General features: G+C 40.8%; 1 protein-coding gene across 2 annotated transcripts in view; it reads right to left on the reverse strand.

Annotated features, from left to right (window-relative positions):
- nbeaa (neurobeachin a) overlaps nt 1–15,822 on the reverse strand; it is a 1,012,857-nt gene that overhangs the window by 488,380 nt on the left and 508,655 nt on the right. For both annotated transcript variants that reach the window (XM_078545316.1, XM_078545315.1), the window contains exons 35-36: nt 7,550–7,614; nt 5,459–5,567 (exon numbers count right to left, since the gene is read on the reverse strand). In XM_078545316.1, coding sequence (XP_078401442.1) covers nt 5,459–5,567; nt 7,550–7,614 — 174 coding nt within the window. The remainder of the gene's footprint in view (nt 1–5,458; nt 5,568–7,549; nt 7,615–15,822) is intronic.

Below are 15,822 nucleotides of genomic sequence, written 5' to 3' on the forward strand. Positions count from 1 at the left end.
AGCAGACAATCAGATTGAAGTTTGCACACACAACAAACCAACAAATTAAAAATGCTTAATATCCTTCACATTTAATTTAATTGGATTAAGAGAAGAAGTTCTCATCAATTCATTTGATTTTCATTGACTGCAGTCTGGGTGTGCCTCAACAGTGCATCCTCTGGAGAAGCATAGAATCACTGACAGCAACTTCTGAATTTATGCATTATTCTGCGCATGTGCAGGCTCCAGAATTTGTTGTCAGTTTCAGTGGAATAATGACAGCTGACAATTTTCTCCATCATATCCACCACAAAAACCAGCTCATTGAACTGAACAATTTCAGATTATGATCTCTATCCACATTTTTATTTTTTGAATGGCAGCTGTTGGTTTCTGCTTTCTCATTTACACCTCTTTAGTTTTTGCATTTGTCCCATGGCCAAATCCTTTTGTCCATATCATAATTCCTTCTGTCATTTAAACTCTCCTGTCTTCCACCATCTCAGGCATTCCCTATTTTGTTTTCCTCCTTGCCTCTTTTCCTGCCTCTGTAATTGCTTAAAACTTGTTACACCATTAACGTTTTCCAGTTCTGACAAAAGATTGATCAGAAACATTGGGCGGAATATTCCGTGCCCGTTGGAGTCAGGTGTCATGGTGGGTGTGAGCAGACAATATGGCAGGAAGGCCAAAAATTGGTTTCACAATGTCATGAAATCAGTTTGCAATTGTCCACTCCGCCCGTCAATGGCGGGCCATATTTCCCGCTGCCGCATGTCGGGAACTTCATTTTGATACATCTGCATATCATTATAAGCCCAGCTCACTGGAATCATCCCCCCATGCTGGATCTTCATAAGGTCTTCCAGGGTCCAGAGAGACTGCAGGGTTGGCTCCTCAGGGACAAGGCCAAACCTGAGTAGATTCCACCCATTTACTCTCTTCTTTCCTCAATAGATTGCCTGAATTGCTGAGTATTTCTACCATTTTGTTTTTATGAATAATTTAGATAAATAATTATAAATGAATTCCAATGTCTCACAACACTAAACAATAGATTTACAAAGGCTTAGCAGAGTTTAGAGGAAGCAACAATCAGGAAGGTTTGAGCAGGCTGTTTTCTTGAGAAAAGGAGACCTGACTGAGGTGCTGAAATCATGAAGGGGTGGGACTGGGTGGCCATGGATAACGCTTTCCATTTTTGGGTGATTCAGAACAAGGGGACATAAATATAAAGTAAACACTACAGCTGAAATAAAAAACTTAGAAACAATTTCTTTACATGGAAACTACTCACTACCACATGGAATGGTTGAAGAGGATAGCATCGATATATTTAAGGGGAGGGTTAATGCATATATGAGGGTTAAGAGAATAGAACGATAAAAGGACAGGCTGGAAAGAGATATTTTGGGTTGGATTCCCATGGAGTCAGGGAGGCTCCGTGGAGGTGAAAAAATGGCAGCTGGGACCCAATTCTGTGATTCCTGACCCCATTCCTGGCACCCCCAATTTTCAGCAGTACGGTTTAAAGATGCAGGCTGGTGTGGGTTGCGAGCCCGCACCCTGCATTTCTAACATGGCCAGTTCCACTGCAGGGATAGGCATCTCCTAGTCCCCCACAATTTTCATGGAGTCATGTCATCTTTTAAAGGACTTGTGGTTCACAGTCCCTTGGAGGCATCGTCAGCCATAGTCTGGATGAGGGATCCTTTTGAAAATAAGTTCAAAAGATCTCACATATACCCACCATGCCAAGTTATGCCCCTTTACCCACCCCCATAGCCCCTCATATCCTCCATGTCAAGCTATGGCATGTCCATGCCCATTCACCCACTATAAACTCTGTACAGAACCACTGATCCCTAAAGTAACAATAGGATGTGTGAAAAGGCATTCAAAAAAAAGTAATTCATTCATAACTTCCCTTCTTAAAAAAAACTCCTTTCATTACAGCCCTATAAAAGCATCAATCATCTAGACCCTTTAAAGTATCAGTAGAAGAAGCTGCAAGCACTTGAAACCCCTTTACCTTTTGGGTAACTGAAAGAGTAGATCACAGAGAAAGAGCTGTCAATCAAGCAATGTTTTCCCTGGGGCGTAGCTGTTTCAATGTAATGAGAGCACAGACATCCATGAGACTATTGAAGCAGCTGCACCCCAGGGAAAACATTGCTTGATTGACAGCTCTTGCTCTGTGAACTATTCTTTGAATTGCACAATGTTTATTTATACAAGATAGAGGTCTCAAGTGCTTGCAGCTTCTGCTATTGCTAATTTAAAGGGTCTAGATGAATGAAGCTTTTGTAGGGCTGTAGTGAAATAAGATTATTTTATAAGAAAGTGAAAGTTATGAACGAATGGCTGCTTTTTTTTAAAAAAAAGCTTTTTTGCACGTCCTATTATTACTATAGGGGTCATTGGTTCTATACAAAATGTATAGTGGGTGAATGGGCAGGCAAGTGTCATAGCTTGGTATGGACTGTATGGCGGACTATGGGGGTGGGTAGAGGGCCATAGCCTGGCCCGGAGGGTATGAGGGACCATGGGGGTGGGTGGGGGAAATGAGGTCACATGAGTTAGGCATGGGAGTGAGAGGGTATGAGGGGTGAGGGCTAGAGGGCTGTATTTTTGTTTCTCTGTCATTATTACAACTAGGAGGAGGTCCCAGAGGACTGAGATGGATCTTTAAACAGCCCACCCTTGGCACCTTCTGTGGCTGCTTCAAACTCTTTTTGGGTTTGGTGGGCCCCACTCAACCTGCTCCCTCAGAACAAAGATTCCATCGTTCCTGGAACTTTCTCCCGAGCTGAACGGGCTAAGCCAGGAAATTTCCCGACTCACACTACCCACCTCTAGGATGAAAATTCAGTCCTTGGAATGGGAGGTGGCTTGTGAGAAGTATAAACATCAGGATAGACCAGTTGGACTGAATGGCCTTCCTCCACTGTAGATTCTATGTAATTTTATATATATTAATTCAGCACAAGTACTGATGTACAGAGCACTGAAGTAGTAAGAATGAGGGCTTACTAGGGGGCGCAAGTGTTTCTTGTTTAAACGGATCTCTATATTTTTGCATCATATGTAACTCTTCAGAGAAGCTAAACATTGTTGGTGCAAAGCAGAAAAAATTAAATGCTGGTATGATTTAATGAGATATGCACTTTTTTTGCACCTTACAGTATGCTGGATATTTGTGCTATTTCCTGTATTCCACACAGTAGTTTACATGGCAAATTCCCTCTCTCAATCAAAAACAAGATCGCCACACAACTCCCCAAAACTGTGCTAAGCAAAAACACCCTTTTGTCAGTGAAGGTCCAACACTCCTCTCCTATGTAAATCAGGATACAAGTGACTTATTGGTCTGTCTTGACCTACTGCATATAATAGTATTCCTCTAAGAGGAACACACCTATACTTCACTTAGAGATTCCAAAGACAAAACCGATGAAGTTGGTAAAAACATATTGGGCAGAATTTTGCTGCCAGCGAGCAGGGGGCGGGGCCCGCTCGCTGATGCGTAAAATGACACGGGGGGAACCCCCGACGTCATCCCGCCCCATTTAAATTTTCAGGAAAGCAGGGGCACAGCAAAATCAGCTGTGCGCCCACCAACCTGTCAATGGCCTGATCATTTAAACAATTAAAGGACCTGCCCGTCCAACCTTAAGGTTGGCGGGCAGGCCAGGAGCCCCGGCAGGCAATAGAAAAAACATGAAACCTCATCCACCAGCGGGATGAGGTTTCATGCAGGGTTTTAAACAGTTTAATAAAGTTTTACTGTAATTTATGAACATGTCCCATCTCACGTGACATTGTCACATGAGGGGGACATGTTAAGGATTTTTTTTATTTCTATTTTTAATCTTTTTGAAAGTGTCAGCGATCTCCCTGAGGCAGCACTTAGCCTCAGGGAGATGTGCACTCTTTCGTGCACATGCACGAAAGAGCGCACTCTCACTTTTGGGGAATCCCTCCCGCCCGCACAGGATGCGCATTGCGCTTCCCACCGGACATCACGCTGGGCGGGCCTTAATTGGCCCGCCCACGTAAAATGGCGGCAGGGCCCACTTCTCCGGCGGGGATTGACTCCCCGCCCGCCGGAGATTGATTTGGGCCCGCCCGCCTGACAGGCAGAAAATTCTGCCCATTAAGTTTGAGACAGAGGAGTTAAAAGAGTGGAACATATACAGATTATTTGTCTTAAAAAGCTGCTGCCATGAAGGTACTTTGCAAGCTATCTGCCGCACAGTCCCATTACTACGCAGAACAGACAATTCATGTTTGAGACAACAGTGCAGCTCCATGGATGTTCTTACAGTACAGCATATCTTTTTATAACTAAAAAAAGGAGTCCAATGGAAATTTATAACCTTCTTGCCCTGATTTCAACTGAATTAAACATCAGAAATGCTAGAAACACTCAGCAAGTCAGGCAGCACCTGTGAAGTGAGAAAAATAAGGTTAACGTTTAAGGTTATTGATCTTTCATTTTAATTTTACTGATGAAAGTCATCAACCTGAAACATTAGCCCTCTGTTCCCTCACTACAGATTATGCCTCTGAGTATTCCAGCATTTTGCATTTTTATTTCAGATTTCCAGCATCTGAAACTTTTGCTATTTGTGCTATTCAAAGTTCCTGGTTGCCATAAATTGTGAGGCTACAGTTTTTTCTGTCTTATATATGTACTGCCTGAATATAGCGTTTGCTGTAAGTATGAATCACTCTAAATTCATTCAATGTTATTAGCTTTTGTCAAAATTAGTTTTTGATTAGGCAAAGAAAAGGTATAAATGTTCCATTAAACTGACAGACAGCCACTCCAGGCCTGCAATTTGAAATAAATTTAGCATATAATTTAATGCTGCGCAAATAACCATCTGCAGTTATCCAGGAAGGGAGCTATGGCATCAACAGTCAGTCATAAAATTTGTTTTGACTTTTGATTTAAAAGAGCAATACACACAATGGACAAATTGCTCCTTCACTCTTTTACATAATTTAAGCTAACTCAATATTTGCTCCAGAAATGCCAACCTTTCGTGAGCTGATAGACACTAATAAGCGCCAAAATATTGTGACTGCTTTTGGCTACCACTGCAGAAACAGAATTCTGAACAATTCATCAAAGCCAAATGTATGTGAGCTAATAAAAAATAATAAAAGCTGTCATGCCTTTGAAATGCTAGGATTATTTCTCGCCATTAATTGCAACATGTTTCATATGACTTGTTTAAGATCTGATAGTTCAATTGGCTGTTGCCTGTCTGATAAAGGAGTTGCATTAAAACCATAAAAGTTTTATAGATCTTTGTGAAAGGCAATGGTATACCACTCAAACTAGTTCTGACTAAAACTTTTAACAAGCTTTGAATTATTAAAATTAAAAATCTGTGTATCCTAAAATAACTGATGCATTTTGTTTCCAACTTTTGATGAAGTAAAAGAGCAGTTAAAACCAACTTACCTCAAATTCTGCATGTTTATGAACATCTTCTGCCCTCTGTCTGTTCAGAATGAACTCTGCCTCATTAGCCACTCTAACTATGTGGTCCTTCATGGCATGACATAGCAATCTTAAAAAAATGAGCACGAGAATATCATTAGTCTTCCTTTCATCTAGTGTACTTGACAAATGCTGCTTTGGTGAATAAACAGATATTCTGCATACGACTGCATTAAGCTCAATTGCCTCCATACATACATTCATAAAATTCAGGAGATAGTTTTGATCTGTACCTTACTAAAAAATCTTTGTTATAAAATAGAAATTAAGGCTATTAATAGATAACAAAAATGAACAAAAGCAAAACATAACTTATCTTCTGATAATGAAGCATGTTTCATTTATAATTTTGAATTATTTAAAAAAGTATTGAATGAAACAACTATTTAATTGACAGACATTAAAGAAAATTCACATTTTTCATGACTAACACGTTCCATCGTTAGAATTTTATGACACAACAAACATCAATATAACAGTAAAAAAAGAGTTCTTTTCAAATACAAAGGTAGATAATTTGAGTGATATTATACCTGGAAAATTCAAAAATGAACTGCTGAAAAGACCTGGTTAATCACTAATGACATTAAAATCTGTCAAATGTCACATGCTGGAAAACTGAATTTCAATACCCTAATTGTTCTTATTTTAAAAAATCCAATTTGCTAATACGCATATTTATCATTTAATAAATTTATTTTTATTCCAACAACCTTTTACTAATCTCATTCTGACTTTATTTGAGGAAAAATAGCCCTTACTGTGTAGAGATTATATGTAATTTTACACATCATTAAATATGCTTTGTTTTAATTATGAAGGTGCTTTTTTATTCCTGTAATGATGCTGTTCATAATTTCTGGCCAGCCGCAGAACACTTACACCACAGCACATTCATCAACTGTTTATGCCCTGTTAATTGTAGACAACTGCACAATTACATTCTTTATCTATGATGAATAGCTAACATTTAGATAGTTTCTTGGTGGTTAGAATGATTAGTTTTCTTCTTCATTCTATCTGAAAATTCTTCATTGCAACTATGGTGTTGAATATATGCATACAGTGAAATATTATTCAAGCAAACCAGATTAAAAAAGAATTTTTGCAATATTAAATCTAAAAAGGACACATTGACCGGTTTATTTATTAATCATGTCATAATACATTTAAAAAGCGACATGGGCAGTTGTGGCTCTTTGTTTCACTGCTGTACAACTTGAATGAAAGCTGATTACTATTCACACTTGTGAACTTTATACTGCACAAGTTTTAAATTTATAGAGATTCTTCCTATTGCTGATGAATTGCATTTTAAAAAATAACTGTGTCACTGTTATGGGCTTATTTTAATCAGGTAATTAGTTTATCTTCATACTATCTAAAGTCTTATTTAGACTTTTGCCCACCATTTCTCAAGCCATTTGTGTGGCATCTCTATTCAGAAGAAATATTCATTCACTTAAAAGTCTGTGCTTGAAGAACGAAAACTCTGTGTCTGTTGTAGGTCATGAGGCCTACAGCAATAGTTAACAATTCTAAGCCAGCCCAAATGTTGCTGAAAATTATTAGTCATTGACTGCAGTACCTTGGACAGTACCTAGTGCTTAAGTGATGATGCTTTAATATGCTGAGAATGAAGTTGCCTACTGTAAAATACATAACACATACTCCTTGAACAGATGGGGTAGCAGATTGGTATACAGGCTAAACTCCCTTTATCCTTCATATGAAACTTCCCTGCTGTTTCAGCAGTTGTCCACAAACAAAATGAAAAACCTCATTATTGATTGCACATTTTTCAATATTTTGTGGAATATGAAGAGTGAAATGTTTTGTTGCTATAGTTGTTAGGAAACTGTTACTAAAGTTGAGACTGTTTTAAATTCATAATGGTTGAAGTATTCATATAAACACTGTATAGTTTCACCATAACAAAAATTGAACAATTCATTGGCAGATCGTTAAAAAAAAGGAATATTTTTCGGTGGAACACCAAGCGTCTTTCAGGGCTCTACATCACAGCAGAAGGACAATATAAAGTTTGGTTACCTTCCTTCATTGATGAGTTCAATAAATGCCAGCCCTGCATTCTTCTGAATAGAATTCTGCCATTCCTGGAAAAACAGATCAAGATACTACGTTAGTTCATAAAAGCTACTTGAAATGTTTATATCAAATATGTACAGGCTGTAATCTGAAAAATATATGATAAAGTCAGATCTGATATTTCTGAATTTCCAAATCTTAGTTAGAGATTTCCAAAATAAACTTCTATAAGCTCCAATTTGTTATACTTATAAAATACATTTTTTAAAAACTCACAAATGCTTCAGATTGAAATAGGTTGAAATCACTGCCCTTGCTAAAGTTAAGTTTTGTTGTTTTCTTAAATTTTATTGATCTGTATTCATACTTATAGTGTATTCATACTTATAGGTTTAACAAATGCATACCATGTTAAAGATATTGTTATGATCCCAGCTGATCTGAATCCTGGATTATTCAGATCCCAGAGTGAAACCTCGCTTGGTAGATCCTAACTTTGTTTTTTTTTAAGAAACTGTGGTGGTCAGGTACTGAACACATTCACAAGAGTCTGCCAGTATAATTCTAACACAAAGAATAAATTGTTTATTAAACAAGAAGAAATTAATTATATTACACTAGGCAAGAAGGTTGGAAAGATTTCAATACAGAAACCAGAAAATAATTCAAACTCTCATTACTTCCTTTATCCCAGCAACCCTTACAGACACAAAACACTAGTGAAGATTTACCACTGTCTTAACACCAAGGTTTCTTGCTTGGGTTAATACAGTTTCAAGCAGTTTTCTTCAGGCAGACTGCTGAGCATTCACTAGATGGTTTTCTACAGCTGGTATCTCTCCCTGAAACACCCACAAACCACAATCTAAACTCATTATTACTTCAACTTCAGAGCAAATACATGAGTTCCATAAACTCAGTTCCCCAGCAGGGTTGCAGGGTTTATCTGCCTGCACTCTCTGGTATACACAGACTAACTGTCCGCCCTTCTGTGTTTCCCTGTCACTCTGTATGTCTCTGGACTCCTATCGCTAGGCAACTGCATAGTTTTTTCTATTCTATGTTTGTTTTTTACTTCACTGAACTACAAACCACTTGGTAACCCACCTTTTCACTTCAGGAATTCTGAAACATTATTAAAATTGCATGTATACAAACAGGACCCCAGACTTCCCAGCACCCAGCTCACAAAAACGTCAATGAAACTAAATCAAGGTTTCACCTTTCTTAACATCCAAATACAAAATATAAATTAAACTTAAAGCTTTGTTCCTTGTTCCTAACAATATGGACCTAAGGAAGTCTGCAGAAAGAATTCTTTAAAGTAAGAAAACAGCAGAAATTTGAAGGAACGGAAAGTTCAGGTAGGGGATATTGTGGTAGCTGTAGAAGTACAGGAAGCTACCAGGGCAAGGCCATAGAAATAAAAAAGAGAAGCGGGGAAGGTCATTCGGCCCTTTGAGCCTGCTCCACCTTTCAATATGATCATGGCTGATCCTCTATCTCAATGCCATACTCTCGCTCTCTCCCCAAACACCTTGACACCTTTAGAGTCTAGAAATCTATTTCCTTCTTAAATGTATTCAGAGACTGCCTCCACAGCCCTCTGTGGTAGAGAATTCCACAGGTTCACCACCCGCTGAGTGAAGAAGTTTCTCCTCATCTCAGTCCTAAATGGCTTACCCCATTTCCTGAGATTGTGGCCCTTTGTTCTAGACTACCCCCAGCCAGGGAAAACGTCATCCCTGCATCCAGTTTGTCCAGCCCTATGTTTATACGTTTCAATGAGATCCCCTCTCATTCTTCTAAACTCCAGTGAATACAAAGCCTACTCGGCCCAATCTCTCCTCGTACAACAATCTTACCATCCCAGGGATCATTCTAGTGAACCTCTGCTGCATGACCTCTATGGCAAGTATATCTTTTCTTAGGTAAGGAGACCAAAACTGCACACAATACTCCAAGAGCGGTCTCACCAAGGCCCTGCATAGCTGCTGTAAGACATCCTTGCTCCTGAACTCAAGTCCTCTTGCAATGAAGGCCAACATACAATATGCCTTTTTCCGTGAGATCTTTAATGTATATAATATTTTGGAAAATATTTTTATTTTAAAATAAAGGTTTAGTCTGCAGGTGTGTCTTAATTAGATTAAAGTCAGCTAGTCTGGGTGCTTTGATATGTACTAGTTTGAGATGTAAACAGAGAGGTAGAGTGTATTTGCATTTTTCGAATAAAGCATTCAAGAAGTGGGGTGAAAGCTTGATGCCTTTCTAGCAGCTACCAAGCAATATGTTTATATTATTAATAAAATTGGTACAATGAATGGGGTTTCATTGTTAAAGGGCAAAGTTCAAAGACACTGGTGAGACAATGAGAATTTGAATTGAATCACTGGTGGTAGGTATAACTTGAGTGGTTTTCGGGTGTGCAGAGGAGAGGCAATGTAGGATCAAAAGGCGGCAGCAAGCCTCCAACTGGCTCCACAGTGAAAATAACCTCATTCTGAATTCATAAGGTGAAAATGCTTTGCCTGGTGTTTGGTTAAGTCTATGGGCAACACTCCCCCCCAACCTGGGAGGGATGTGCAGGAGTGGGCGGGTGGGTTCCCGATTGGCGCCCCAAGTCGGGGGCGTGCTGCCATTTTACATGTGCGGGCCAAATGAGGCCCGCCCAGTGTGACGTGCTCTCCCTGTACGGGCAGGGGGTTTCCCTGTGCTGGGAGTGTGCTCTTTCATGCACCCTGGTGAAGGTTGTGAAAATCTTTGGAAGGGTACAAAAAAAATTCCTGACATGTCCCCTCATGTGACACTGTCACATGACTGGGACGACAATTTTTTAATTTCAACAGTTTATAAACATTTTAAACCCCTCATGAAACCTCATCCCGCCCGGGGATGAGGTTTCATGTCTTTTCTGAAGGCCGCCTGGGCTCTTCACCTGCCCGCCAACATTAAGGTTGGACGGGCAGGTCCATTAATTGCTTAGTTACTTTCTTGAAGGCCTTAAGTGGCCGTTGACAGGTTGGTGGGCATGCAGCTGAAAATCTAAATGATGCGGGGTGACGTTGGAACGCATGCCTGACATCACCCTGCGTCACTTTACGCGTCAGCGAGCGGGCCCCGTCCCCTGCTCCCTGACCGGAAGATGCAACCCTATGGGTTGCTGTTGCCTTAATGGAGGTTAGTTTGGGAATTTGTTAAAAGTTATAATAGTAATAATTTGTAGCCATATGTATATATATTTTTAACCTGTGCAAATTAATAACATGTTTCAATTAGTTTACAGTATAACCTCAAGAACTGGTGGTCTGATTCCTGAATTTAGAGTCGCGTCTCAAACATAACACTTAAAATTATAGGTTATAACAGTTGTTTAAAGTATCCCCCTCTGGGATTTTTTAAGTAACTCCGCTTTACCAACTACATCGGTCATAACACCTTCTTAACTGCTTGCTGCACCTGCATGCTTGCTTTCAATGATTGGTCTACAAGGACACCTGAGTCCCTTTTTACATCAATATTTCTCAATCTATCACCATTTAAATAATATTCTGCCATTCTGTTTTTCCTACCAAAGTGGATAACTTCACACTTATCCATGTTATACTGCCTCTGCCATGTATTTGCCCACTCACACAACTTGTCTAAATCGCCTTGAGGCCTCTTAACATCCTCCTCACCATTCACATTCCTACCTAGTTTTATGACGTCAGCAAACTTGGAAATATTACACTTGGGCCAGAATTTTTCCTATGGCGAGCAGACTGGGCGGGAGCAGGTGGGGAGCCGATTGCCGCCTGCGATCGGCTCTGCACCGCCATTTTATGCGGGTGGGCCAATTAAGGCCCGCCCGGCATAATACGGGGCAGGTAGCGCTCAGTGTTACTTGTGCAGGCAGGGGGAGGAGGGAGAGTCAGGGCCAGCACTCCTTCGCTCATGCGCGCAGAAGAGCGCAACAATCTCCCTGAGGCACGGAGCTGCCTCAGGGAGATTGAATGGAGATTAAAATAATTAAAGAATTGATTTTAAAATTTATTTAAACATGTCCCTTCATGTGTCACGAGTGGGGACATGCTTTTATATTTATGAATATTAAACTATTTATTTCATAAAAGCTTCCGGAAGCTTCGTCCCACTCATGGATGAGGTTTCCTGAAAAACATGAAGGCTGCATGAGTTTTTTGCCTGCAACCCAACCTTAAGTTTGGACAGGCAACATTCTCAAGTGGCTCAATTGATTTCTTAATGGCCTTAATAGGCCGTTTACATTTCAGCGGGTGCACAGCTGACTTCGGCGTACGCCTGCCAAACAAAATATCGCGCATTATTTTACGTGTTGGTCAGTCGGGCCCGCCCCCGCACACCGACCGGAAAATTCTGCTCTTGGTTCTCTCATCCGAATCATTGATTTATATTGTGAATGGCCGGGTCCTAAGCGCTGATCCCTGTGGTACCGCACAATCACCGCCTGCCATTCCGAAAAAGACAAATTTATTCCTACACTTTGTTTCTTGTCTGCTAACCAATTCTCAGTCCATGCCAATATATTACCCCTGATTCCATGTACTTTAATTTTGCACACTAACCTCTTATGTAGAACTTTATCAAAAGCTTTCTGAAAATCTAAATACACCCCTGGTTCTCTATTCTGCTGGCTATGTCCTCAAAAAACTCCAGGAGGTTTGTCAAACATGACTTACCTTTCATAAATCGATGTTGACTTTGTCTAATCCCCTTGATATTTTCTAAGTGTCGTGTTATCACATCCTTTAGAATAGACTCTAGCATTTTCCCTACCACTGATGTTAGGCTAACCAGTCTGTAATTCACCGTTTTCTCCCTCCCTCCTTTTTTAAATAGCGGGGCTACATTTGCCACCTTCCAATCTGTCAGGACAGTTCTAGAATCTAAACAATTTTGGAAGATGGCAGCCAACGCATCCACTATTTTCATGGCCACCTGCTTTAGTACCCTGGGATGTAGTTTATCAGGCCCTGGGGATTTATCGGCCTTCAGTCCCATTAATTTCTCCAGTACTGTTTTTTTAGTAATACTAATTTCCATCAATTCCTCCTTCTCACTAGATCCTTGATTCCTTAGTATTTCTGGGAAGTTATTTGTGTCTTCCTCCGTGAAGATAGAACCAAAAATAGTTGTTCAATTGCTCTGCCATTTCCTCTATTATAAATTCTCCTGCTTCGGACTGTAAGGGACCAACATTTGTCTTCACCAATAATTTCCTTCTTACATACTTATAGAAGCTTTTACAGTCCTCTTTTATGTTCCTTGCAAGTTTACACTCATACTCTATTTTCCCCCTCTTAATCAATCTCTTGGTCCTCCTATGCTGAATTTTAAACTGCTCCCAATCCTCAGGCTTGCTACTTTTTCTAGCAACTTCATATGACTCCTCTTTGGATCTAATACTATCCTTAATTTTTTTTGTTATCCATGGTTGGGCCACTTTTCCTGTTATGTTTTTGTGCCAGAAAGGATTGTATAACTGTTGCAATGCAAACATTCATTCTGTAAATATTAGATATTGCCTAACTTTTAATGAAGTTCCCAATCTATCATAGCCAACTCACGCCTCATGCCTTTGGAGTTTCCTTTGTTTAGGTTTAGGACCCTAGATTCGGATTGGACTATTTCACATTCCAACCTAAGGAAGAATTCTATCATGTTATGGTCACTGTTCCCTAAAGGACCTTGCAGAACAAGATTATTAATTAACCCTCTCCTATTGCATAAAAACAAATCTAGGCTAGCCTGTCCCCTAGTTGGCCGTTCGACGTACTAGTCTAAAAAAACCATCTCGTACACACTCCAGGAATTCATCCGCCACAGTATTATTGCTAATTTGGTTTGCCCAGTCTATACGTAGATTAAACTCACCAATGATTACTGTAGCACCCTTGTTACATGCATCTCTAATTTCCTGTTTAATACAGTTCCCTACCTTACCACTACTACTTGGAGGCCTATAGACAACTCCCATTAATGTTTTCCATCCCTTGTTGCTTCTTCGCGCCACCCAGACTGATTCTACATCTAGATTTTGTGAACAGTTTTGGTCCCCTTATCTAAGGACAGATATACTGGCATTGGAGGCAGTCCAGAGAAAGTTCACTAGGTTGATCCCAGGTATGGAGGGATTTTCATATGAGAAGAGGTTGAATAGGTTGGACCTGTACTCATTGGAGTTTTGAAGAATGACAGGCGATCTTATTGAAACATATAAGCTTCTTAGGGGGCTTGACAGGGTAGATGGGGAGAGGTTGTTTCCCCTTGTGGGAGAGTCTAGGACCACAAGGCACAATCTCAGAGTAAGGGGTCACCCATTTAAGATAGAGATGAGGAGGAATTTCTTCTCTCAGAGGGTAATGAATCTGTGGAATTCTTTACCACAAAGGGCTATCGAGAATGGGTTGTTATGGTTCAAGGCTGAGATAGACAGGTTTTTAATCAGTAAAGGAATCAAGGTTTATGGAAAAAAGGCAGAAAAGTGGGGTTGAGGATTCAGATCAGCCATGATCTCACTGAATGGCAGAGCAGACTTGATGGACCGAATGGCCTGCTTCTGCATCTTATGGTCTTATTATTTTCTGAGCCAATATCCTCCCTCACTATTGCACTGATTTCATCCTTCATTAACAATGCCACATCACCTCCTTTTCCTTTTTGTCTGTCCTTCCTAAACATTGAATACCCTTGGATATTCAATTCCCAGCCTTGGTCACCCTGCAGCCATCTCTCTGTGTTCACAATCATAATGTACCCTTTTACATCTATTTGCACTATTAATTCATCTACCTTACTGCGAATGCTCCATGCATTCAGATACAGTGCCTTTAGGCTTGTCTTTTTACAAATTTTTTTTGTACTATGGCCCTATCTGCTGCTAGTCCATTTCCTCTGCCCTCCACTTTTGTTTTTTACTTTTCTGCCTTTCATTTTTATCTTTGTTTCCCTCTCTTGTGTCTCTCCACTCAGGTTCCCAACCCCCTGCCACTCTAGTTTAAACCCTCCCCACAGTACTAACGAATACCCCTGCGAGGATATTGGTCCAGTCCTGCTGGGGTGCAACCTGTCCAGCTTGTGCAGGTCCAATCTTCCCCAGAATCAGTCCGAATATCTCAGGAATCTAAATCCCTCCCTCCTGCACCATCTGTCCAGTCACGCATTCATCCGGTCTATTCTCCTATTCCTGATCTCGCTAGCACGTAGCACTGGGAGTAATCCTGAAATTACTACCTTTGAGGTCCTGCTTTTTAATTTATTTCCTAGCCCCCGATATTCTGCTTGCAGGACCTCATTCCTGTTTTTACCTATGTTGTTGGTACTGATATGGAGCACGACCTCTGGCTGTACATCCTCCCCCTTCAGAATGCCCCACAGCTGCTCAGTGACATCCTTGACCCTGGCACCAGGGAGGCAACATATCATCCTACCATCTGCACCCCTTACGATAGAATCACCTATCACTACTGCTCTCCCACTCTTTTTTCTCCCCGCTCTGTGCAGCTGAGCCACTCGTGGTACCACGGACTTGACTCTCGCTGCATTCCCGAAGAAACCATCTCCCCCAGCAGTATCCAAAACGGAATATCAGTTAGAGAGGGAGATGGACCCAGGGGACTCCTGCACCACCTGCCTAGTGCCTTCACTCTGTCTGGTGGTCACCCCTTTCCTTTCTGCCTGTGCACTCTTTACCTGCGGTGTGACTACCTCACTATATGTGTTATCGACGAAGATCTTAGCCCTGCGGATACTCCACTGTGACTCCAGCTGCTGCTCCTGATCTGAAACGCGGATTTCAAGTAGCTGCAGCTGGAGACACTTACTGCACGCGTGGCCACCATGGACACTGGAAGTGTCCGTGACTTCCCAGAACAATCCCTGCTTTTCTAAGGAGAACAATCTATCCACATAACTGAAGTCCCTCATCACTGGAGCCATTTTTCTAAATCTACTCTGTACCATCTCTTAATCCTTCATGTCCTTCTGTGACATCGCACAGAAGGAAACTTAAGCACAAAGATGATAATATCAAATTAGAGACATTGAAGGACCAGGTGCCAAGGTAGGTTAGCAAGACAGGTATGAAAGACAACTGGGACTTGGAGCTGGATAGGATAAGGGGTCGAGTTTTGGATGAATTAACATTTATGGAGGGTGAAAGATGGTAGGTTGCTCAGGTAAGCATTGGAATTGTTGAGAATGGATGTGACAAAGGCATGGATGAGAGCTTTAGCTTCAGATGATCTGTGGTAAGG

The sequence above is a fragment of the Cetorhinus maximus genome, chromosome 7, assembly GCF_964194155.1.
Source record: "Cetorhinus maximus chromosome 7, sCetMax3.hap1.1, whole genome shotgun sequence".
Taxonomy (NCBI): Eukaryota; Metazoa; Chordata; class Chondrichthyes; order Lamniformes; family Cetorhinidae; genus Cetorhinus; species Cetorhinus maximus.